General features: G+C 37.3%; 1 protein-coding gene across 2 annotated transcripts; it reads left to right on the top strand.

Moving 5' to 3' along the window:
• The first annotated feature begins 219 nt into the window (after positions 1-219).
• Positions 220-25,816, top strand: AZI2 (5-azacytidine induced 2). 2 transcript variants are annotated; one of them, XM_004603842.2, is made up of 8 exons: positions 220-669; positions 9,594-9,808; positions 11,216-11,341; positions 12,059-12,158; positions 13,305-13,453; positions 18,251-18,309; positions 23,270-23,388; positions 24,978-25,816. In XM_004603842.2, exons 2-8 carry the CDS (start codon positions 9,599-9,601, stop codon positions 25,385-25,387), a joined length of 1,173 nt encoding a protein of 390 aa, XP_004603899.1. In that variant the 5' UTR covers positions 220-669; positions 9,594-9,598; the 3' UTR covers positions 25,388-25,816. The 2 variants fall into 2 exon arrangements, with proteins under 2 accessions (XP_004603899.1, XP_054991059.1); XM_055135084.1 differs by having other exon boundaries at positions 468-595.

Raw genomic sequence — 25,816 nt, 5'->3', positions numbered from 1 at the left:
GGCGCCGGCCGGGCGGGGATTCACACTCTTACCCAATTCGGGCTCGGCCTCCGCCTCCGCCAGTCGCCGCGGGGACTCGCGGGACATGTAGTACGTCGCGCGCCACCCCTCGGCCCCGGGTCTCCTCCCGCTGCCGCCTTTCCCAGGCACCGGCCACCCGAACGCCCGCCCACCTCCCGGGGCTGACTTCCGGTTTGCTCGCGCAGCCCTGGCCGCGGAAGCCTCTGTGCCGGGGGCGCGCCGCAGGTTCTTCCTCGGGGCCCCTCGCCGCGGGGCTTCGCCTTCGCCGCGCGCCGCCGCAGCCCGCCGCGGACGGGGCCTGCAGGCCGGCGCCTCGCGCGCGGTCGTTGCCGGGTAACGGGCCCTCCCCGGGGGCTTGCGCGTCCGGGCCCGGCTCCCGGGGGCCGCCTCATTCCGGAACCCTCGCGGTCTCCGCTGACTGACGGGGCCGCGTCGCTGCTGGTGCGGCGGCGGCTGAAGAAATGGGAATCCCTCCGCGGCGTTCCCGGAGCGGCTGCCTTCGCCGGGGGAGCGGCGGCGTCTTCGAGGAAACCGGAAGCCCGTGGTGACCCCCAGGCGACCCGGTTTGTTTTCGGTCTGTTTCCGTGCACTGGGGAAATCGAAACTCGGCGGCCCTTGGGGGCGGCCGTCCTTAACCTGTCCGGCGGGGTGAGTCGCTTTTCGCTTTGGCAGGGGGGGCGGGGGGGCGTTGCTGGCAGGGGCGGGGGGCCCCTTCCCCGCAACGGCTGCTGCTGCTGCTGTGAGGATCCACGTCATGTGTCACTTGCCGTCTCAAGGCCGTCCCCTCCCACTCCCCATTCTTTTTTGATTAGTGCCCATTCCAGCAGCCCGGATGCCAGATGCTTCCAGATCCGTCCCTTTCCCTAGTGCTACTTCCCTTTCCGCGTCCGAGTTTCGGGGGGCCGGGGCCTGGGGGCGCTTCCACGGGTCTTCGCGTCTCATTCATTGAGGCGGCGTCCGTGTGGGAAGGGAAGGAAGGGCGAGTGGCTGGCTGTGCCCACCCCGCCCGGCACGATCAGCGTGGTGGGCGTGGGCCGCTGCCCCCCAACGCAGTCCGGGGCTAACTGTCCGCGAGCGTCTTTTTTTTTTTTTTTTCGGGTCGAACCTGTGTGTTTGGAGGGGCTTGTGGTCTTGGGTTGAGTGGCTTCTCCCACGTAGGCGCACGCCCACCCGCGTCCCTTACGGAGAACTCGGGTGCTTCAAAAGTGAGGAAATGCGTGGAAAGTGGGATTCGAAATGACCCGCTGTGGTGTTGGGACTGGTCAAGGACGCCAATATCGTGGACCGAAACTGGCCCTTGCCCCTTCGTCTTTGTGAGACACCTTTTCCCCCTTTATTATTGGTTGGAATCTTAGATTGTATTGAGTAAGAGCTCCCTCCCGGCGTACTTTAAACGCCAGTTCTCGACATGCACCGTAGCTGCCCAACCTCTTAGGATCACTTCCTCTGTCGTCTGTGAGTTGGGAAAATGCTAAGGACCGCACAGTTGGGAAATTTCTAAGGTCCTTAGAAAATTTTACTTGCAGTGTTGAGAAATGGAAAGTTGCATAGGAATGAAAAGCTTTAATACTGAGTCAGCGGGGAAGTGCACTCAAGAGCAAGTAAGAACATCCACTTGCCATCCGAACGCTGAGTTTCCCATAAAATCAATACAGAGGGGTTAGGAGGCTAAAGAAATACTTCTTCCTTTTCCACATCTCTAAGATGGGTAATGCTTACTCCGAGGAACTAAAGACTAGAGGCAACTGGCAGATTTTCTTTACTGGCACCCCCTGATAACAGGAAATTCTTGCCTATGTTACAGTTTTGCTACAGATTTAATGAATCATAAAGAGCAGATGAGATAGTTGCCCGAAAAACGAAAGCATACTGAACGCTTGTCAGAGCACAAAACACTTACTAAAATGTGACGAAAATTTTGGTAATCATTGAAGTTATGGACAAATGTAACTTTAAAAAATTCCTGTTCTTAGAATCTGGATTGGGTATGCTGACCTTAACACGGTAATATAGGTAACGTTGTGTAACATTGTGTTTATAGTAGGTGCACTGAAGTGTATTCATAAAAGGAATGACATGAGGCAAAGAGCTCTTCATATCTGTGCTAACCTGCAAGAAACTTTGACCTTCGATTCCCTAACCATACAAACTGATTCCTGGGTTGTCTTTCCTGAGCTAACTCAACAATGTAAATAAAATTAAAATGTGTACCGTGTATCTAATGCTAATTCCAAGTGTGGGGGCATTCACCAAATTATAAGGATTCCTAATGTGGCAGTATCTTGGGAAAAATACATGCGAGGTTGAGTTTTAACTTGTTTTTATCATTTTAACTAGTGAGGACATTTTATCTCTTATTTTGTATTTGAAAACAGTGAAAGAGGATAAGACTTAATTCTACACATATCTTGACTGTTTGAAGTGGATACCGGGAGTAAGAAAGATGGTAGGAGATTCCAAGAATTAGTACAGTGATGGATCTGGGTTTGATCCCTGGCACTACATATTATACCCTGAGCACTGCTAGGTCTATACTGTCACCCCTGCTCAACCTTCTTGCCCTCCCCCCCAAAGATCATGGGAATTCTAAATAAGATTTGTTTTAAACAATACAAAATGAAAAGACTACTAAGTAGTCTTTGATTCAAATCCTAAATCTGTTACATAATCCCAGTGTAATTATAGGCAGATTATTTTGCTTCTGTGAGCTCAGTTACCTCATCTGTGATTTTGATAATACTTTTCTTGTCAACTGTGCACAAGAGGTAATATATGCACTCTGTCTCTGAATCAAAGGCTGAAATATGAATTCCCCTTTTAGTATTCTGTGTATAAATTCTACCTTTTATTACTTAAATAGGTAGCATCATATTGCTGCAACCCAATGTTCTTATTTTATTGATGAGAAATTTTAGATCCAGAAAGGGAAACTAATCAGTTTTAAAGCAGTGGGTTGTAGACAGAATCTAAGTTTCTGACTACCAGGTTATTGTTCCACTATTGAGTTCTGCCTTTCCCAAATACATTTTGGAATAATGTTCTGTTAACTGCAAAATACATTAGTAAGTGCATAAATTTTAACACAAATTATCTGAGTTCTGATTCAAACTGTGCCAATGAGTATTTGTGTAGGTGTATATAAGATATTTTTGAAGATATTTTTATCTAGATTTAATTGAATAACAGTTGCTTAAGAATTAGGAAAATGCATGTGGAGCCTGGCATGTGATAAGTGATCAATAAAGATATGTATGAAGAATTTTTACAGGCTAATTTTTGAAAAGAGGTTTGCACTACACTTGGCAATGCTTTGGCTCTGCACTCAGGAATACCCTGGTGGGGGACTATATGGTGTTGGATTTGGATCAAACCCAAATCAGCAAGCACCCCACCCACTGTACTATTGCTCTGGCCTTCATGTCTTTTTTTTTTTTTTTTAAAGATTAATCTGGGTCAGAAGATATTTCTGTGTTTTCTAGTATCTGACATCCCATTGTATATATCTCAACAATGTCAGTGTTGATTATACTGAAGACTGAAACTTAAGATTTTCCATAATAACTTTAGTACAGCATTACTCAGAGATGTTATGGGTTGAATTACAGACTGCACTATGAAATAAGCCATTAATTCCAGTTTCTTAAATTATTTTGAAGAAGAAAATATTTGTTGCATGTTCTAGTAGCTTCATTGTCTTAATGGAAAGAAGCTACTTGTCTTTGGTTAATATGTTTGAAATATGTTAACTTTTAAAAAAAATTGGCTGGGTTTTTACAAATATCAATTATTTTGATAATTCTAGCCTTTGATAATATTTTGCCAATGCATACATTAAAACTTGAGTTTGTTATGTTAAGATACTTGAAGTTGGGCCAGAGTGCTGGTAATTGTGTAGGCCGCTTGTCTTCGACATGAGTGACCTGCATTCAGTCCCTGGCACTACATATGGGCCTCCAGGCCCACCAGGAGTGATCCCTGAGCACAGAATCACAAGTCTATCTTGAGCACCTCCGGATGATAAGACTCAAAAAAAAAAAAAAGATAATTCAAATTATAGTAAAAATAGTATACACAGTATAAAATAAGGTTTCCCAAATGTTGTATATTCAAGCATGATGTACTTTTGTTAAGTATAAAAGTCAGATAGGCATTTATCATTTATCCAGAAACTGAAACTTTCTGGGCCAGGTACTTTGAATATTACTAAAAGAGACATTTTACCACAATAAAAGAATAAAACAATTTAAATTTACTGTAATGACTACTACAGCTTCCTTTACATTTCTCTAGAAACAATAAGAAAAACAAAATAGGCTATGTAAAAACACATAGCCTATTTTGTTTTTCTTCGATGGCAGTTTTCTCTTAGTATCTTGATAGGTAAAATGGAATATCTCCCTTATATAATTAGATACCTAGTTATTATATAATTAGGTGACTAAGATCCTCATTTTTCCTTGCCCTTCAGGTTTTAATCTCTAGAAACATAGTTTGTATAGACTAACACAACAAATGGTATTTCTAATACTTAAGTCAGTTCATGTTTGTTTTTAAAGAACAGAAGTTGTTTTTTACAATAGATGATAAAAACAATAATATTTTTAAATTTTATTTTATTTTTATAAAGTTGTTCACTTGGTTTTAAGCGAGTGAACTTTTAAGTCCAGAGACTTAAAACCAAGCTCCCGGGAGAGAGCGACTCAGAGAGTCTCTTACCCTTGCTTCTGGGTGTCTTTCCCGGGGCCCCTTGAAGGGGGTGGATTTCAGCTTCCCTCCCTGCCCCGAGCAGAGCTCCTGCGGCCGGAGACCTATGGAGTCTAGCCACAGCCATGCTCAAGGCCCCTCTCCACATATTTGGAGGAGCCTCATGCATGAAGGTACCGGCAGAGGAACCCAGGTGTGTGGACCCGGGGCTCAGACCTCCAAACCTGCTTCAATCTGGACTGGGCCTCTTCTGCCCAGATTTCCCATTTTCCAGTAGCTAGGCGATCACACCCAGGGACTGCACCTGGCGCCATGTAATCCCACCAATGGCCAGCATCCAGAGACTTAAAACCAGGCTCCCAAAAATGACATCTTACTGCCTAGTTCTCTCTCTGGGAGAGCCTGGCAAGCTGCCGAGAGAGTTTCCTGCCCACATGGGAGAGCCTTGCAAACTCCCCATGGTGTATTCATATACCAAAACCAGTAACAATGCTGGGTCTCTTTCCCCTGACCCTGAAAGAGCCTCCAATGCGGTATCCTTGGGGAGGACGAGTAAAGAGAGGCTCCTCAAATCTCAGGGCTAGGACGAATGGAGATGTTACTGAGACCGCTCAAGAAATTCGACGATCAACGGGATGATGATGATGATGATGATGAAAGTTGTTCACAATAATTTGTCACAATTTAATATTCCAACACCAAGCCCACCACCCTTACACCTACTCACCACCATATTTCAAATGTTTCCACCTTGACTTCCAAACCCTTTTTTGGAGGACCTAAATAATTTATTTTGTATTGCTTGTTATGAATAATCCACTAAAAATTAGCCTCAAAATTTCCTTACAGGAAAGTGTGAGCAGATAGTTGTATTTCACCCCGGAGCCATTAAGCCCGAGAAATTATGTTTCAAGTAATATGTCTATTATAGATTTTAGGACAATTTTCATGCTTTATAGTGTATTACAAGCCATGTTAATAATATACAGATTATGATTCAGTATATTTAGAAACCATCATGGGCAACTTTTTGATGAGTTCATGAATGAAATAGGCAACCTATATAAAAATATAAGTCAACCTGACTATTCATTTTGCCCTCAAAATTAATAGATATGTAAAATGTGACATTGTGGACCAATAGCACAGAGGGTAGGGTGTTTGCCTTACCGACCCGGGTTCGATTCTCGTCCCTCTGGGAGAGCCCCGCAAGCTACCGAGAGTATCCCACCCACACGGCAGAGCCTGTCAGGCTACCCGTGAGGTATTCGATAAGCCAACAACAGTAACGAGTCTCACAATGGAGACATTACTGGTGCTCACTTGAGCAAATCGATGAGCAACAGTATGACAGTGACTGTGACCCCCTTCCATCTGGGGTACTCATAAACTGCCAAGGTGTTTCTAGTTTCATAGTTCTTGAGTTAAGTGTATAAAAAATTAATTGGGAGGAAAAGAATACTAATAACTCAGACTTTGTAATCCAAGTACTGTGCTACATATACTCAGTATCTAGTATTGGCTAAGCTTAATGACATTTCTAGATCCTAGTTTTCACATCCATGAAAGAGGTGTAATAAAGATTTCCTAACTAAAAGCAATGGTATGAATTAAATAGCATACTATCTGTAAGACACTTGAGATTCTTTTGGTTGTGAATATACTGTATGAATTTATTAGTATTCTTGACAATCTTGAATTATGTCCAGGCCTGTGGGAATTTTTAATTGCTATTACTTTATAGTTGTCTCCCACTTTGGTTTTCCTTCCTTAGTAAAAAAATCCTTCAGATAAAAAGGAACAGGAAATCACAGCTGAATTAGTTAAAAAGAAAAGTACATAAGAAGACTGAACCTCAAGTGCATAAACTGTGGCACCTCAGGATTGCCCATATAGAAGTTTTTGCTTCTCTTTTGTTTTTCAGTATATGTAGGTAATGATTCCACTTGAAAAAATTCCGTTCATCTGATTAGGTATGAAGGTGCTATAAATCAGCTAAGATGGGCACAATTTTACTTCTCCTTAAACTAGACTTTTATCATAACTCTTTTCTAGTCATCTTCTTGTATTATCCTTTTACTGTTAAGATAATGTGTGTGAAAAATTTTTCTGTGGAGATTTATATGCATGCTGGCAGTTTACAGTAGGGGAGTAATTCATATTTTCCTTTTGTAAATGAAATCAGTTTTCAACTAGCAGCAGCATGAGTGGAATGTTTGTTATAATTTTGGAATCACACTGAAACCAAAGAGAAAAAAGCAAACCCACTAAAGAAAGAAAATTTAAACTCTTTTTCCATTATTAGTAGAATGTACCACTTGTACCAGAAACATCAAGAGTTTTTGTGGTTATGAGGAGCTGCCACTTTGTGTGGATACTATATACATAATTTATTCATTTTGTGTTTTCTTCATAAATTGGGAAATATTTTAAGTTGAAAGAAACTGTCCTATATGGTTAGAAAAATTTTGATTGGAGTTGGTAAAGACTGAAAGGTAGGTTTTATCTATACAGATTGGTAATATACACATATTTTTGCTCACCTATAATTGTAAGTACTGATTACAATTTTAAGAACATCACAAAATACTGATTTTAGTAGAAAACAATTATAAGCATTTTTATAGTTATTAATTACTAATTTATTATACATAAAATTCCACTCATAGTCTCTGGAATGCTATTTGTAGTGTTTTAAGAACTTATTTTGGGCGTGGAAGGTCTGGGTGCTCCATTCCTGGCAGTGACTGGGGTCTATATGCTGTTCCAAGTATGGAACTGGGGTCAGCTGCATGCAAGGCAAGCACCTTGACTTCTATCCTTTTTTTAATTGGAACTTGCAAACCCTCTTACCCTGTTTTCCCTACACAGTCTAAAAAAATTCTCCCTCAGTTTCTTCTATAAGTGTTTTCCAGGAATGCAACTTTCACATGGGTAAGTAATGACAAACCTAACCGCAAGTAAATGGAAGTGCAAGCAGATTGTTCGCCCAGCTAATGAAGTAACTGACTTCTTAGGTTTGGGGGTTGAGTTGTGCTTGATTGCCACTCTGTCAACTTTTCATTCACTAGCCAATATTTATTAAGCACCCTTGACACTGTGATGAGTTGAAGACACAATGATGCTCAACACAGCTATAACCAAGAGCTACTATTCTATTACCATTTTTAACTTTTGCAAATTACTTTTCCTCTCCAACCCCGTCTTATAAAATTTAAATGATAACAGGTGGGAGAAATAGATAGTACAGTACAGAGATTAGGGTGCTTGCCTTTCACATCGCCTGCACAGGTTCAATCCTTCACAACCCATATGATCCCCTGAGCCCCACAAGAAGTGATCCCTGAGCCAGAAGTAGGCTCTTAGTCTTCCAGATGTGACCCCATAACAAAGGGAAGATGATGCCTATCTCATTGAATTGTTTGAGTGAATTTAAATGATGTAAATATTAGAAGTTTACTGTATACATAGTACTTGGGGCATAGTATAATCAAATGTTAATTCCTTTGTCTTCTAATGGAGAGCTTAAGCTTGTTCTACTCACTACTTAATTACACAATTTTTTGTGATTCCCAATTATAAAATAGAGACAAATCAAAAATTTACTGATAATCACAAATTAGTTTTTTTTTTTTTTCCTTTTTGGGTCACACCTGGCGATGCACAGGGGTTACTCCTGGCTTTGCACTCAGGAATTACCCCTGGCCGTGCTCAGGGGACCATATGGGATGCTGGGATTTGAACCCGGGTCGGCCGCGTGCAAGGCAAACGCCCTACCCGCTGTGCTATCTCTCCAGCCCCAATCACAAATTAGTTTTAAAATAAAAACTTTTTGTTTGTCCCATTCAAGTATGTGGTTGCGAACCACAGTTTAAGAAACTAGGTTCTAATGTATAATAAACATTTGGCTTGGAAAGATTTTGTAGGTTATGCATTAAAACTTCTATAATATGTTGTAATGCATTAAAAATGTTTTTGAAAATGTATGATTTGGGAAGCTGTGAAGACTAAAATTGAAATTTTGATGAGAATGAAATACTGGGTGAAGTTTAAATTGTATTTTATCTTTAATGACAGTGATCTTTCACTTCTCACTTGTCATCCCATTGATCTTCGATTTGCTTGAGCAGGCGCCACTAATTTCTCCATTTGTCCCTGTCACGTGCTAGTGTAGCCCAATGGTATCTGCTCGCTCCAGGAACACGAAGAGCCTCAAACTGTTCGTTCAGGGTTTTGACAGAAGTCAGATCATCTCATAGGTGGGCTGCCAGGTGGTCTTTTGACATCCCGTGGAATCCAGTTGGTAACAGCTCTAGTGCAGAGGTCATCTCTAAATCACATTACGTGTCTGGCCCATCTGATTTCCGACGCCTTGGCAAATGAGACAGTGACTTTTAGTAAAATTAATCATACATTACAACTTTAATTGCATTATGTCAACTTATCTCATATTTTTAAGAATTCTATGAGAATGGCTAGAGGGATAGTATGGCAGGCAAAGTGCTTGCCTTGCAAGGGGCCGACCCATAGTCGCCTCAAGTGATCCCTGAGCACAGAGTCAGGAGTAAGCCCCAAGGCTGCCAGGAATGGTCCTAAAACAAAAAGGCTGTGATGAAGTTGGCATTGTATTGAATACTTGACAAATAAGGAAACTGAAGCAGGAAGGTTAGGCAGTTTGTCCAGAGTCACACAGACACCATATAGTCAGGGGTAGATTCAAATGTATGAAGTCTGTTTTTGGAGTCCATGCTCTTGCTAACTATTGTGTTATATTTTCTTCTAAATGAAACATGTCTCCAACATTGACATTATTTTAAGTATATAATCTCTGGTCATTTACTCCTTGTATATTTTTATTCTTTACATAGCTGTCATGGATGCACTGGTAGAAGATGATATCTGCATTTTGAACCATGAAAAAGGCCATAGGAGAGATACTCCAGTCTCAATATATTCAGGGGATGAGTCTGTTGCTTCCCATTTTGCTCTTGTCACTGCATATGAAGACATCAAAAAACGACTTAAGGATTCAGAGAAAGAAAATTCCTTCTTAAAGAGAAGGATAAGAATTTTGGAAGAAAAGGTAATTACAACTTTAATTATGTTTAATGACAAAGATTATTTTTTATCTTGGAAGATTATAATAAACTTTGAAGCATAACTCAGCAGTAATCCTAAGACATTACAGTACACTGTATTTCCCATATCATAGGCTTGGTGAATATATGTAGAACATAACTTGGAGGAGATATATTTCAAATATTTTTCCTAACCTTTTTTGGTACCTTATCCTCCTAACTATTTAAGTGTCATAGAAACTGGACATTGTTCAATTCTCTCCTCTTCTTCCCTTTATTCTTGTTTTGATTATGCATTGCATATATACGTGGTTGTGGTCCTTGAATGTGGAAACAAAGTTATGCTTTGGTTTTTTTATGAGTTCTGGGGCTGGTCTCCTGGGGATCTCAGGGGCACATCAAGGTACATCAAGGGCAGTACTTGATGTATGTGGTGCCTGGATTCATCCAGGGTTGAACACATGTAAGGCATGTTCCTTAAGCCTTATACTGTTACGTTAGCTCAAAAGAATAATGTGTTTAACTGATAAAATAATGTCTTCTGTTTATCTTTTTCATGTAGAAACCAGGCATTCCTAAGTGTTAGAGAATATATAATAAACAAAGTAGCTGATCATTTATAAATCACCAAATCTCTTAGCTTTGTGATGTCTTCACATATCTATTTTTTTTAAGTTCTAAACTTTTATTTCAAGTGTTAAATTAATGTATTCATATTTTACAAGCAGTTTGCTCGTAGTGGGAAGAATAGATTTGCAGTTAAGGAAATCACCCTATTACAAAAAACTAAGGAAATCACCCTATTACAAAAAACTAAATGATGGTGCTTGGTAAAGTTTGTTTCATTTGGAGGAAGGAAAGGGAAATCACTTATAAAAATAATTTGTATTCACATGGATTTTATTTTTGTAATTAAATTTTGATATGCTAGAATAAAAAAGCTAAATACTTGAAGCTTGGAGCTATGTTTATTTGAAGCTAAGTTCAGTAAATATGCAATCTGGGATAGTTAATAGTTAAATATTTTCTGACTAACAACCCTTTGAATTACTATTCTAGAATAATGTAAGACTTATTAAACTGGTACATTGAATCCTTAATAAGTCAAGGAACAACATTTTATTTTTACTGGTAATGGAAATAAATATAAGTGGCTTACAAAACACAAATTATGTACTGTGTTTGAGTATGATGAATTGATATAAAACAGCACAATGTATAAAATACTGAAAGCATAAATGACTTATTATACCTTTGTGCTTGATTAATTAATAAAACTCCTTGTGTGGCAGAGTTCATTTAGTTGAGTTCAGGCTTTATTCCTACAATTTAGTGATTAAGCTGTGAACCCATCAACCCTTTTTTTAATATAAAATATTTCCTTAAACTCTCTTCTGATGTTATACCAATAGCTTATAGGAGCTCGAATTGAAGAAGAAACAAGTTCTGTGGGACGAGAACAAGTAAATAAGGCCTATCATGCATATCGAGAAGTTTGCATTGATAGAGATAATTTGAAGAACAAATTGGACAAAATGGTAAGTTGGTTTGTAAAGAATGTTATCTATATTTTTACAAATGCATTTTCTCCCAGAGTGTTCAGATTAGCACGGTAGCACTGTCGTCCTTGTTGTTCATTGATTTTGCTCTAGCGGGCACCAGTAACATCTCCATTGTGAGACTTGTTGTTACTATTTTTGGCATATTTTGGCATATCGAATACGCCACGGATAGCTTGCCAGACTCTGCTGTTCGGGCAGGATACTCTCAGTAGCTTGCCAGGTTCTCCAAGAGGGACAAGGAATCGAACTCGGGTCAACTCCGTGCAAGGCAAACGCTGTACCCACTGTGCTATTGCTCTAATCCGTTCAGATTAGAAATGAAGTATTTATATTTATGACACAAACTTGAATATTTAGTCAAGGTTAAAGCCACATTTTAATGGTGATATTTATAATTTATTTTTATACAACATAAATAAGTAATGGCCTTTAGGATTTAAGTACATCTAACACCACTAACTTACTTTGAAACACTGCAATTTGGTAGAAATTGTCACTGTGTTTAAAAACTAAAAAGCCAGTGAATAACATTAAGTTAGAAAAAGAGCAGAAATTAGCAAGAAATTGAGTTTATTTCATGTTCTTTTCTTAAAAGTCTTACAAGAGATTTTTCAACATATGCTTGAAAATAATATATAATACCAGCCTGCAGATTTTATTGAATTTAATTTGGCATTTTCCTTCTTAATTCAGAATAAAGACAACTCTGAATCTTTGAAAATATTGAATGAACAACTACAGTCTAAAGAAGTAGAACTCCTCCAGCTAAGGACAGAGGTGGAAACTCAGCAGGGTATGCTGCTTACATGTTATAAATATTCTAATGGAATTAATTCACTCTTCCATTCATGTATCATAACCTTGATCCATTTTCTGTATCTCAGTGTTAAGATCTTAACATAGTTTAGGCTTGTATTAATTTCTCTTCTGCTTTCACGTAGTATCCATTCCTTTAACTTTCCTTTAGATTTAAATTAAAATTTAAAGTTTTACTCAACACTAGTTTGTGATGAAGTAGATGAAAAGAACAGTAGAAACCTGTCTTGTTAAAGTCCCTTGCTGACTGGTATGTTTTGGCGTTTCACTTCCAGTTGAACTTTGTGTCCATTGTCAGACATAGTGTTATGAAGTTACAATCATCATTTTCTTTTGAAGATTGTTAAGAGATGAGATGTTGAGATGAAACATTTGTTCTGGGAGAGCATATGTATTTAGTTCCCATGCATTCTGATGAGAAAAACGAAACAGCTGGCATGCAACAGATGTTTTGATAGAGGTTGAGATGTTTTCAGAAGGTGGGGCTGATTGGGGGTACTTTTCAAGCAGTTGTCAGAGAATACCAGCCACTTTTGGCAATTCTTGGCCAACCAGGTCAGAGGTTCGATGGGTGAAGTTCTGTGAGGGCCCTGCAAAACTGGGGATTGATTACCCAGGCTGCCCCAGAGTGGTACGTAGGGCCTGAAATGAAATACCTTATGGTAACTGTTTAGGACTTTTTTTTTTCCTAGCTAGAAAAAGCACTAATTCAAGTATAAGTCCATATCCATTTGTATATCATTTCTATATAGAATACTTTTGAGTATAATTCTTTTGATCTCATGTTCTAGTCTTGCTAGTGTCACATTTTATATTCTGAAAGGACCAAGTGGAATGATTAGCTTGAGTGAGCCTGTGACTGTGTATTTTAGCATTGTCTTAATTAAATCTTATATAATATTGATGTGTCTATAGTTTAGTACACGCTTGATTTAGTGTCGCATCTTTTTACATTCCAAACTTCCTTTAAAAGGCTAGGAATATTTATGTTTCTAAAAACTAGTACTCAAAAATATGTTTTATATATGTTTTTATTTACAGTTTACCACTAAAACCTTTTTTTTTTACTTGTCAGCTATGTGAAGGGCAAAAATAACTATTTTCATGTCCATCATTTTTGTAGTGATAAGGAATTTAAATCCACCTTCATCAAACTGGGAGGTAGAAAAGTTGAGCTGTGACCTGAAGATCCATGGTTTGGAACAGGAACTGGAACTGATGAGAAAAGAATGTAGCGATCTCAAAATCGAGCTACAAAAAACCAAACAAACGGTACTGCAGAATTAGTAAATTGATTAATTCAGTATCTGTATCATATGAGGATTTCAAACTATTAAATCATAGAGTTAAATGGATTGTGACTACTTTCATTCTCTAAAAAACTTAACTTGATCTTATCTTTACCTTTATAATTTTCCTTATTTTTTCCTATAAGGTTTAAAGTGAACTCAAGTTTAACCTTTTCTACTTTAATCATTTGGTTGATTTATATATACCACAAAAGTAAACTTTTCTTTAACCCTTCCTTCCTTCCTTCCTTCCTTCCTTCCTTCCTTCCTTCCTTCCTTCCTTCCTTCCTTCCTTCCTTCCTTCCTTCCTTCCTCCTCTCCCCTCCCTCCCTCTTTTTTTTTTCTTTCTCTTTTTTTTCTTTTGGTTTTGGAGCCACCCCTATCATTGTTTAGGCTTACTGCTGGCAAAGGAGGTCAGGGATCAGCCATGTGCAAGGAAAGATCGTATGTGGGAGGCAAAACAAACATTTTCTAACATTGACATACATACTGTCATCCCATTGCTCATCGATTTGCTTGAGCGGGCACCAGTAATGTCTCCATGAGATTTGTTGTTACTGTTTTTGGCATATCGAATACGACACGGGTAGCTTGCCAGGCTCTGCCGTGCGGGCAGGATACTCTCGGTAGCTTGCCGGGCTCTCCAAGAGGGGCGGAGGAATCGAACCCAGGTCAGCGATGTGCAAGGCGAACACCCTACGCACCGCACCATCTAGCTTGTCAAAATGTAGTTCCTCTAGTCAGTCACTAAAACACAAGTTGTTTCAGAGTCTAAACCAGAGTACTTTACAAATGCTTTACTTTCGGTTCTGATAAACTTGGAAATGTGTTTTCAAATGTCATGCATAAAAAGAAATTGAGAATAGGGAATGTAAAGATAATGAACAAGTGGAAAGTTCTGTTTGGGGTAATGGGGGAAGCATGCCTAAAACTGCTCAGGCCCTACTCTCAGCTGTGTTGGGCAGGAGGTCACCTGGCGGTGCTCAGGAACCATTTAGTTAGCCAGCAAGTAAACCTGGCCTCCTACTTGCAAAGCATTCTCTCCAACTGTCCCTCTGGCTCCAAATGTAAAGTTTAAAATAGCTCTTTCAAGAAATTTAAAAGCTTATTAGATTGAAGCCAAATTGAAATTATGTACATTATATGCACTCATGTATTTGAAGCTATGGGAAGCAGTTCAGTATTACTTCTCAACCATTTTACCCTTCAGAGCTTTTAAAAATATTGAGCTGTGACATCTACCCAGGATCTTTCCCATACTTCCAAGCGTCTATCCAAGTGTCCGTGAGTCCCAAGTGTCCATAGAACTGATACTTTTTTTTGCCCCACATAAAGTAGTCATTATCAGTGATGATCATTGATCATTAAGAATGAGATATATTAGCAACAAAGATTCTGCCTTGATCAAACTAATACCTCTGAATTTAATGATCTTGCTTTGGTCCTCAAGCCTCAAAAGGAGGAAATACTACAAAAATTACTCAACGCCTATTCAACACAGATTCTAAATGTTTGGTTTTCTTTTTTCCCCTACTTGGTAGCTGAATTTGATTATTTATAGCTTTGAACCTTATAACCACTTATCACAGTTCCCTCAAAGGCTTCCAGCACCCTGTCTCACAGAGTAAAAAAAGGGCTGATGGGGTGGCCAGAGCAGTAGTACAAGAGGTAGAGTGCTTGTCTTGCACGTTGCCAACCAAGGCTTGATTCCCCGGTGCACCGATATGGTCCCCTGGGCTGCTGGCAGAACCAGGAGTAATTCCTTAACGTCCACCTGATGTGGTGGTGGGGGACGGGGAAGACAGGTGATGGTAAAGAAAATTGCTTATGGGTAAGGCAGGGTTCCATCACTAAAACCACATCGTCCTCTGAGCACAACACCAGCGATCCTCAAGCACCAAACTGGGAGTAAACCCTGGAGCCACCAACTGGTGCGGCCCAAAACGAAGCAATAATAAATAGATGTCCATGTCTTCCTTGAAGCTCTGAATTCTACTAGTCACTGTACTTATATTTGAAAAAGTGCTATAGCTTTTGCACATAATTGTTAGTCCCTTAGAGTAGAGGAAGCAGTTACTTTGAAATAATAAAAATTTGGCTTATAATTATGTTGTTATTTAGCAATAACGTAAAATTAAATTATTTAACTTCTGAACTTGTTTTCTGCTACATTGGCATTGAACTTCTTTCTTTTCATGAAGATAGACAAATAGTACCCAGCACAAAATCAATTTAGTAAGTGATTGTTGTTCAAAAAAACATAAACTAGGGCAGTCCAGAGAAGCAGTGTTCCTAAGGTATGTACGTTGTTTATACACATATTTTCATTTCTAACCTTACTCTATTCCACTAGATGGTGCTAAGGAATAGATTTTTCTCTTAGTTTAATTCATCTGCCATAAATCATAGAAATAGACTTTTATGGTTTCAGCAAACTCTGGAAACAACTTTTCTTTTACTAATAAAAGGGTCTGGGAAACTAAGAAGCTTTAAAAGCTGAAAGTACAATAAGTGTAGATTTTTTTTTTCCCAGACAGGATAGTCTCTACCACCAGAAGTATTGGATTTTGTAGATAAGTGCAGAGAGAGGGGGAAGGGGGGAGGTTAAGAAATACTCAGAATCGGGGCCAGAGAGATATAGGACAGCAGGTAGGGTACTTGCTTTGTACATTGGCAACCTATGGATCCCGAGGCTCCTTCCTCTCCCTCTGCCCAATGTCCACAACTAATACAAAGAAAACCAGAAAGAGTAAAAATCCCTTCTATCAATTTATCAAGAGTTCCAATTTGAAATCTTGATTTTTGGGGTATTTGTAATTTGAAATCTTGATTAAAGGTGTTAGATCCGATTCCCCATGGACATGGGAATGAAACAACAGACTCTATTTATGTTCACATTAATAATTTTCCTTACATCTACTGAGGGCCACTGTCATTGTCATCCCATTGCTCGATTTGTTCGAGCAGGCACCAGTAACATCTCTCATTGAGAGACTTATTGTTACTGTTTTTAGCATATCCAATACGCACGGGTAGCTTGCCAGGCTCTGCCGTGCGGGCTTGATACTCTCGGTAGCGTTCCGGGTTCTCCAAGAGGGGCAAAGGAATGGAGGAATTGAATTAGGGTCGGCCACTTGAAAGGCGGTGTTTTAGTTGGTTAGGCCAAGTGAAAGTATAGCAGTTGGTTAAAACACCTACCTTGCATGCTATAGACTCCAGTTTGGTCCCATCAACAGTGACAGAAGAATCCCTGAAAGCAATGCCAAGAGTAAGCCCTGAGCACTGCTGCATTGTGTCCCTCAAAACAAAACTGATTATTTTAGTTGATATTTTCTGAACCAAGATCAAGAAGTATATTAAATCTTATAATGACAAACATTTTTCATATTTTACTCATGAAGTCCTGGTGCAGCTTCTTAATGTCCTACTTTAAAATAAAATTGAAGAAGGGCCGGAACAGCAGAGTCTTTACCTTGCACATAGCCAACCCATTTTAATCTCCAACATTCCATATGGCCCTGTCTCCCCTACCTCCAGCCCCTGAGCACTGATAGGAGTAGCCCCTGAGCATCTCAGGGCATGGCTCATAAACAAAGCAAAAAAACCCAAAACATTAAATATGATTTAAGGTTTGGAGGGAGAGATAGTACAGAAAGCAGGTAAGGAACTTGCCTTGCACACTGCTGACCCAGGTTCATTGCCAGGAAATGGCCCCTGACACTGCCAGGAATGATCCTTGAGCACAGAACCAGGAGTAAGCCTTGTTCACAGCTCTGTATGGGAATCTCGGTACAGCCCAAAGCTTCTTCCCCCATTGAAAAAAAAAAAAAGAATATATTTTAATTACACAGATAAGAACTCATAAAATTAAATATTTTGTTTTTTACTGGTCACTTCTGTCAATAGAATCTGTAATAATACTGTGAAATGAAAATTCTTTTTCATGTTATAGATTCTTGACAGACTGCATTGCAAATATGTTAGAGCTGTCAAACATACTAAGTTCACATTTAAGTGTCTAATGTTGTCATATCTAATATCTAAGCTATTAAAAGTTAATAAACTTTTAAATATACTTTTATAAGGACTTCATAAAATCTTTATCTGATTATTATACTTATGGAAGGAAAAAATTTATATTTTCAAACAATAACCAGTTAAATTTTTGGTACTTTTCATTACCTCGTAGTGCTCAGGGATCCTCCTGGTCATGCTCAAGGGACCATATAGGGTGCTGGGAATAATTCACGCTGGCCACAGGTATGTGTGATGCAAGCAACCTACCCACTGTAATATTGCTGCTGCAGCCCCAACTTTTTAAATATAAAATACCGGAACCAGAGTGGTAGTACAGTGGATAGGATGTTTTTGCCCTGCATGCAGCGGACCTGAATTCAATCCCTGGCATCCCATATGATCCTGAGTATAGAGCGAGCCAGAGTAACCCCTGAGCTTCACCAGGTGTGACCCCAAAGTATCCCACCCCCCAAAAAGTCAATATTCAATAAATTTCCTTTCTTTACGGAATTCAACTTTACTCTATGTAGAAAGTATTGTCATTTTTTGTATACTTAGATTGTTTTCTTTTGAACACATAATTTTAAAGTAATTGGAGTTGACTTACAAATACCTGGAATGCATTGGTGGCATTTTATTAAAATTAAATCTAATTTTATGCTGTATAGCCTTAGATGTGCTGTGTAAAACTGGAAACATCTTATTATAAAGTGCCAGAATAAAATGTAATATTTTCAACTTTTCTTTTTTAAATAACTGACAGGATTCACCTCAGGAAGAAAATCTAAAGAGCAGAGATCTTCAAAGATTAAGCATTACAAGGTATGAACATTCTTTAGAATCCAAAAATAATTTTTCCCTCAGGCCAGATTGTATTAGTAATTACTAGATTTCTATTATGATTGAACTTTTAAAAACAAGTAGATACTCTTTGGATAGTTGGAAATAATCCCTGATTACAGTAAATTTGTTGAAAACACTTTAAGTATTCCTTAGTATAGGACTGAAACGAATGTAATACCTTAGACAAAACTATTAAACTGAAGAAATATTTTAGATTCTGTAATAATATGTTTATATGTAAAGAATTTTACATTTCCACCTACGGAAATATCCCTTTGCCTTAAGAGCGAATTTGGATAACCTTATTAGTCTTTTGTATAATGTGAATTTTAAAAGAACTGTTTTTGTACAGTAAATGTAGTCATGTAGTCATATAGAATGACAGGGGCTGGAGCAATAGCACAGTGGGTAGGGCATTTGCCTTGCACTCGGATGACCCGGGTTTGATTCCCAGCATCCCATATGGTCCCCTGAGCAGGGGTGATTCCTGAGTATAGAGCCAGGAATAACCCTTGTGCAATGCCAGGTATGACCGAAAAAGCAAAAAAATAAAAGTAAGTCATATAGAATGAATTTTATGTGCAGTATCAGTGCTCTAGTTTCTTTTGTATGTATGCTGCTTTCCACTTTTCCCCACACCATTTACTGACGATTTCTATTATCAAGTGTATTTTTCAACTCCTTTTTTATAAGTTGTCTATGTGTTGGACTTTTTCTATTCTCTCATTTCTATTTGTGATCTCTGATCATGCTGTTCTGATTATTAAGCACTGTAATAGGCTTAGACAACAGGAAGTATGATAAGTGTTGTTCCTCATCCCCAGGATTGTGTTACTTGGACTTTTTTATAGTTCTAAATAAATTTTATGGGGTTTGTGGGGTTTTTTTGTTTTTCTTGTTGGGGTGCTTGCAGTAAGCCCAGTGGTGCTCAGGGCTGCTTTCTGGCTCTGCACTCAGAGATTACTCCTTGTGGTGCTCTGTGGACCATGTGGACTACTAGGGATCAAAACTGGCTTTGGGCAAGGCAAGCACCTATCTGCTGAACCATTTCTCTTACCCTGATTTTTTTGAATTGTTTTCCATTGAAATTTTGAGATTCCATTGGTTTTTGTAATTTTATATAACCATATTAATGATATTCACTGTATCATTGTATCACTGTCATCCGTTGTTCATCGATTTACTCAAGCACCAGTAACGTCTCCATTCATCCCAGCCCTGAGATTTTAGCAGCAGCTCCTTACTCAGCTGCTAAATCCAAGGATTGGAGGCTTCTTTCAGGGTCAGGGGAATGAGACCTGTTATTGTTACTGTAAATGATAACCATTCTAATTCATGAATACAAAATACTTTTCCATATCTTTTTGTCTTCTATTTAACAGTATCTTAATGGTTTTCAGAGCACAGATTTTCCACCTGTTGGGTAAATTCAAGGTTTTTAATCCTTTTAAATGTGATTTTATTTTATTTCTGCCTGGCACATGCATGTAGACATGCAACGGATTTTTTATATTTCTAGGTTTTAGCCATTGAACTCAATGATTTCTCATATTTTTGATCTATTTCCATAACTTTTTGTAGCTCCTTTGTTGAGTTTCAATACATCTGAAATCTTGTTTTTTATTTAAAGCTGTTTCTCTTAGTTTTATTCAATTGTTCATTGAATTACTTTTCTGAGTTTTATCTTTTTGAGTTTCTTCATGATGGCCATTTGGAACACTGATGTATTATAAAATGTTGCCTGGGGCAGAACTGTGTTCTACCATACCCTGAGCTCTCTCCTCTGCAGGGCCTGTTTGTGGCTGATCTGGTTGCCTAGCCATCTTTACCCATCCCGCGCATTTATACACAGTGCCCCTTGTGTGTCGCTCTAAATCCCACCTTCCATTACATCATTGAATTGAGAATCTTGTCTTCTCATTGTCGGCTGAGTTGTGAAGGTCTTTCAGTTTAACCACTGTTCTGTGTGATTCTCTCAATGTCCAGTTTCTGTTTGTTTGTCGTTACTCTTGCTGCGTAAAAACAAGGAGCACTTACTATCATCTTGGCAGTGTCCTCTGAATATTATGGTGATTTTCAAGATATTTTAATCAGTAAAGTGCTTTTATATGTCATTTACTGTATACATGATCACTCAACAACTCTGCCATTTTCCTGCCAATATAATCAAGGTGAACTTGTATTTTGGAATTTCTTAAAATGTGTATCTTAGGTAATAAGGAGTAGCATGGCATTTTTCAATTTGCTGTTTTCTTAGCGATCACAAAATCTTGTGAATTAAATAATAATCTGAAGTACAACAGAGGGCTCAGTATGGCTGCTCTAAGCTCTTTTTAAAAAGTTGGTTTAAGATCGTATCATAACTTCATTGTAAGTACCTGGGGGTATAGTTTAATAAACGTTCAAGTGATACTTGAATGAGATAGCTTTACAGGCTGAGTGTGTGGATATACAGGACAGGTCTTGATTTCAGTCAGGCAACACATGACCCCCATGCATGGCTTGGGAGTTATTTATGCTGATTATGACCCAAAAACAGAACAAAAGAACAAAGCCAAAGGGAAAAAAAACAAGTAGTGTAAAAACAAACTAGATTTTTCTTGTATACTATTCATTTTATTAGTAAAATTTGAATATTTAATGTCAATTAAGAAAACTTGGCTTTTCCTGTTTTGTGAAGTAGAACATGTACCCCATCTCAACGATGTATATAAGCAGATTTCCTTTCATTTAAAGTTAAGAATTTTTAAGCTAGGGATTAAAAAGTTGTGTTGGCATTGTCATATATATTTGGTAAGTGGATAGTCTTAGCCCTATAAGGACAGAGATCAGTTAGTAGCTGGATAATTAAAAAATAGTTTTGAGTAGTATGTATTAAAAGAGTAATTTTATCCAATACCTATCCTGTACCTTAGTAGTGCAAACAATAAGTGCCTAGGCATAATAAATGCTCAATCAAATTTCGTCAGTTTAACTTTACTGTTATGTTTTTGATTTGGAAGTGCTGGATCTTAATATTTAGTTTTGTAAGTTCTTTGTAACTTACAAAGTGTATATATGAGATTTAGAATCTCAAAAATGTTTAGAATAGGTTCTATTAGGACCCTCCTAATATTTGTGGGATTTACTGTTCCTAACTGCACTAAGTAATGACTTAAACATGGTATCTTTTAATAATATTTGAAGATTATAGCACTTTTATGTTAACTGCAATATGAGTGATACTGCTATTACTTGGCTATCCACAAGAGGGAGAACTTATACTTAGTAATAATTACAGATTTTTATCTCCACTTTCAATTGAAGTAAACTGAGGAGAAAAGATGTATGTTAAACTTGATGACTAGTTTTTTGTTTAACCTAATATAAAAGAAGCTTTTATTTAAAAAAAAAAAAAGCTGGGAAATGTGTAATTCCACACTAACACTTCCATAGTAATTTTACATGCTCATTTCGAATAGGTAGATGTGTTTGATCAATATTATGATACTGATATAATTACTTTCAGTATTCACTTTTCTTTCTTCCAAATCAGATACTTCTTTACTGTCTTATGACGGTAATAAACCATTTTTCACTTTATTATCCATATCATCACTGTGAATTAGTACAGGTATAGTATTTACATTGATTGCTAACTAGAGTAACGATTTAGAAAGCTTACTGAGTGCCCATAATTGTGCTATAGAACAATCAAACTCTTCATAATGAAGACAGATTCTTATGTGAAACAATCATTTTAACTTAAATCTTAGCTATTTACTGGTGACACCAGAAGGGTTAACTAATTTTTGTAGAGTAATTGTTTCACACGTTCAAAATTATGAGAAAAGCACTGTGAGTTTTAATCTTCTAGTTAACAAAAAGCATTTATGACAGATTTAACACAAGTAGATCATTTTGAAAAGTAGTAAAATATAATTCTGCCACATCTATTAAAAGAATTCAGAGTCCTTTAAAAACAGGAATGACATACATAAATCAGAATATTTTTAATAGACAAAAATTAAAACACATAGCACTTTTTCTCATAATTTCATTCTTAGTGTTGTCTTTAAGAAGGGAGAATGGTTGCTGAACATTAGGAGACCCAGTTGAATTTAAATTTGATTGTGTGTGTGTATACCACAGTAAAAATGTACGTTGAATATTTCCATATAATTTTGAGAATTAAGACCCCCTCAATCATAAATAGCCATGTGGGAATGTTTAAGTTTAAATTTTAAAAAGTAGCTATCAATAATGATTCTAATATCAAATGATTTAGACAATTAAAATACTTTTGAGTTGGTTCTTTTATACTTTCTATAATTGTTTTTCTAAAGCATCTTTTCCTTTACCAGGAAGTCATTTGAGGCTTCATGTCTTATGCTGTCATGTCACATTGGTTTAGAACCAACAATATGAGACAGCCCAGTCAAACATAAAGAACTGAGTGTATGAAACCTATATTTCATTTTAATGTGAGTTGGGTGTACACTGAGAAATTTTTGACATAGCATTCAAACTTACAAAATCAGATCAATTATAAGATAAATACAAACTTAAAACCTATACATTAATGCCTCTTTAGACTTGCAAATGAACTTATTTCATACTTTCAAATATATTAATATATACTACTGCAGATTAGAGGCTATATAAAAAGCTCAGTTCTGAGAATGGGAAGAAACTCACTGGTTACAAACTTTTTGTAATCCCCTTTTGCTTATTATGGCTACTAGAAATTAAGTCAACTTTATTATTAATAATTGTTTTCACTTGTTATAATAATCCCTTAAGTCTTTTAATACTTAATAAGGAAGTTTTATTTTACTTGCTTATATTAAAACCTGATTCAAAAATAAATGCAGATATGCATTATTTTTATTTTAATGTTAGTGTCTTCTTTCATAAGAATAATGATCTTTAACTTAAAAAAATAAAACCTGTATTTCAGTGATAATATGCAACATGCATACTGGGAATTGAAGAAAGAGATGTCCAATTTACATCTGGTGACTCAAGTACAAGCTGAACTACTAAGAAAATTGAAAATTCCAACTGCAATTAAGAAAGGCAAGTCATGTTTACTAGAACTGCTCAAAGATCAACTAGGTATTTCATCATAACAAAATCACATCAATTAAGTTTGCTAAGCCAACGTTATTGAGAGAATGTTCACAGCTTACCCATTCTCTGCTTTGGCTTCAGTCTCAGACTGGTCAACTTCACACATAAAGGTGTTAGTGATAGTATTTTTTTTTTCCAGTACTGTATTCTTTTCCCCTTGTGGCTTTGTTTTCTCAACCAAGTGTTGCTTATGTGTATACGGCTGAGGTGTTAAGTTTGCTCTAAGTTGACCTTTACGAGAAGGACTTTATATGTAAGTGTATATATGTGTATAAAAAACAAAACAAGAAGTTATTGCAGTGCTACAAAATACACCAAAGGTCTAACATTTTAGTATGCCTTCAAAAGCAAAACTTTATTTTTGATTTTTGTGACCTTAATTTTTATTCCTTAAATGATAACTTCCTACTTTTTGTCAACCTAAACAAAAGTTTTTCATTGCTTACCTTTCATATTTAATATCCTTGATTGAATTTTATTGAGTGATTATGTTGCCAAAGTGTTTTTATACCTGAGAAAGCAGTTGTACCTTTTATTACATAATAATAGTTATATATCTGACACATTCTAAAATAAAAATGTGAGCGCACTAAAACATTTTAAAGGAATAAGGATTTGTGATTTGCACTTCAGATTGTTCCTCAAGAGGGAGCAAGCGTATTACAATGAATAATTTTCCCCCTCAGTGTTTATTAGTGGGGGATGTTGCATATTGAAAATTTACATTCATGATTCATTTTTATTGTGACTTGTGAATCAGTCAAAACAATATAGTACTTAATTATATGGCCCATTTTTGTCTTCAGATTTTCTTACAGTGGAGATTAAATCTAAGTTGAAATTAGGAATAAGTCTTAACCTTAAATGATAATTCAGAGTAACTTGGAGTAAGTGTTGCTTTTTAGTTTCAGAGAGTAAAAAGAGAAATGTTCTATCATAGTATATGGAAATGGCTTGTTTCAGAGCTTCTTAGCTGGTGAATGATATCTTTGGTGCTTTGAATCACCTAAACATTACCTTAGTTGACATATTACTATATGATATTTACATTTCCTATTACATGTGTCATCAAATTTTTTTATAGTTTTTTATTTAAATTGTTTTATCCACCAAAGCCTACTAACTGTATCTTGGAACTTTATTTAGGGCTCAAATTCACAAATACTATTTTTGAAAATAGTTCTCCATCATCTTTGGGGGGGAAAAAATAGCAAAATATTCTACATATACTAAGAAACTAATTTACTTTTTGCAGACACAGTCAGCCTTCTTTAGCCATATTATCAAATTATAAGATAGGATTTTGATGTCTATTTTGCATGAGATAAATGACAGATATGAGTTACCTAAAGTCATATTATCAGTAAGGTAAAATTAAATTCAGATCATTTATCATGCTCTGTAACATGCAATGCCCCTTGAAAATGTAAACTTCTATTTCCAATTCTGGAATGCAACCAAATTAGTGAAGTGTTACATATTTTGCAATCACAAAAGCCATGACAACTGATATTTAAGTTTTGCTTTCTTTATAGCCTATACCCCAGGATGCATGGAAGACCTCGGGAAAGACAGCACAAAACTGCACTTGGCAAATTTTACTGCAACATATAAAAGACATTCCCCTCTCTCCCCAAATGGGAAAACTCCTTGTCATAGTACATCTTCCCCTGTACCAGGAGATATGAAGGTTTTACCAGAAAAAGCAGTTCTTCAATCATGGACGGATAATGAGCGATCTGTTACTCATGATGGTACAAACTTTCAGGAACACAACTCTTTGGGCAGAAATTCTCTGGAAGATAATTCTTGGGTATTTCCAAGCCCACCTAAATCAAGTGAGACGGCATTTGGGGAAACTAAGAACAAAACTTTGCCTTTACCCAACCTGCCACCAATTCACTACTTGGATCAGCATAATCAAAACTGTCTTTATAAAAATTAATTCTGAAGAGATCATATTTGGTCACAAGGATGCACAGAGAGGATCTCAAGAAATTATTTAACAAACTGAAAGTGGGTTTTGATTAAATTTTGCAGAGTTGTTCAGCACATACATTTGCACATGCTAGACCATATTATGTAGTTGATTACCAGTATGAAAGATTGCCATCCAGCTCTATATTGTGGCTAATCATCAAATATGTGTTATTAATATGTTAATAAACTAATGGTGTTTCAAAAGGACAGTTCTACCTTTGATAATATAAATTTCTGCCTCACAAAAAATGAGATTTGAAGTTTTCTGATACGGTTTTTGCTTTTGAAAATAAAGTCATTAATATCAGAAAAAACTGCAAGTTGCATAAAGGAGAAAAATGTGAATAGATTTTATTTTTATTGAATTTACAATGCATAAAGATAAGAAAAATGA

This window comes from Sorex araneus, chromosome 4 (genome assembly GCF_027595985.1).
Source record: "Sorex araneus isolate mSorAra2 chromosome 4, mSorAra2.pri, whole genome shotgun sequence".
NCBI classification, from domain to species: Eukaryota; Metazoa; Chordata; class Mammalia; order Eulipotyphla; family Soricidae; genus Sorex; species Sorex araneus.
Note: the sequence above shows the minus strand (reverse complement) of the source record. Positions and strands in the feature narration are given on the sequence as shown.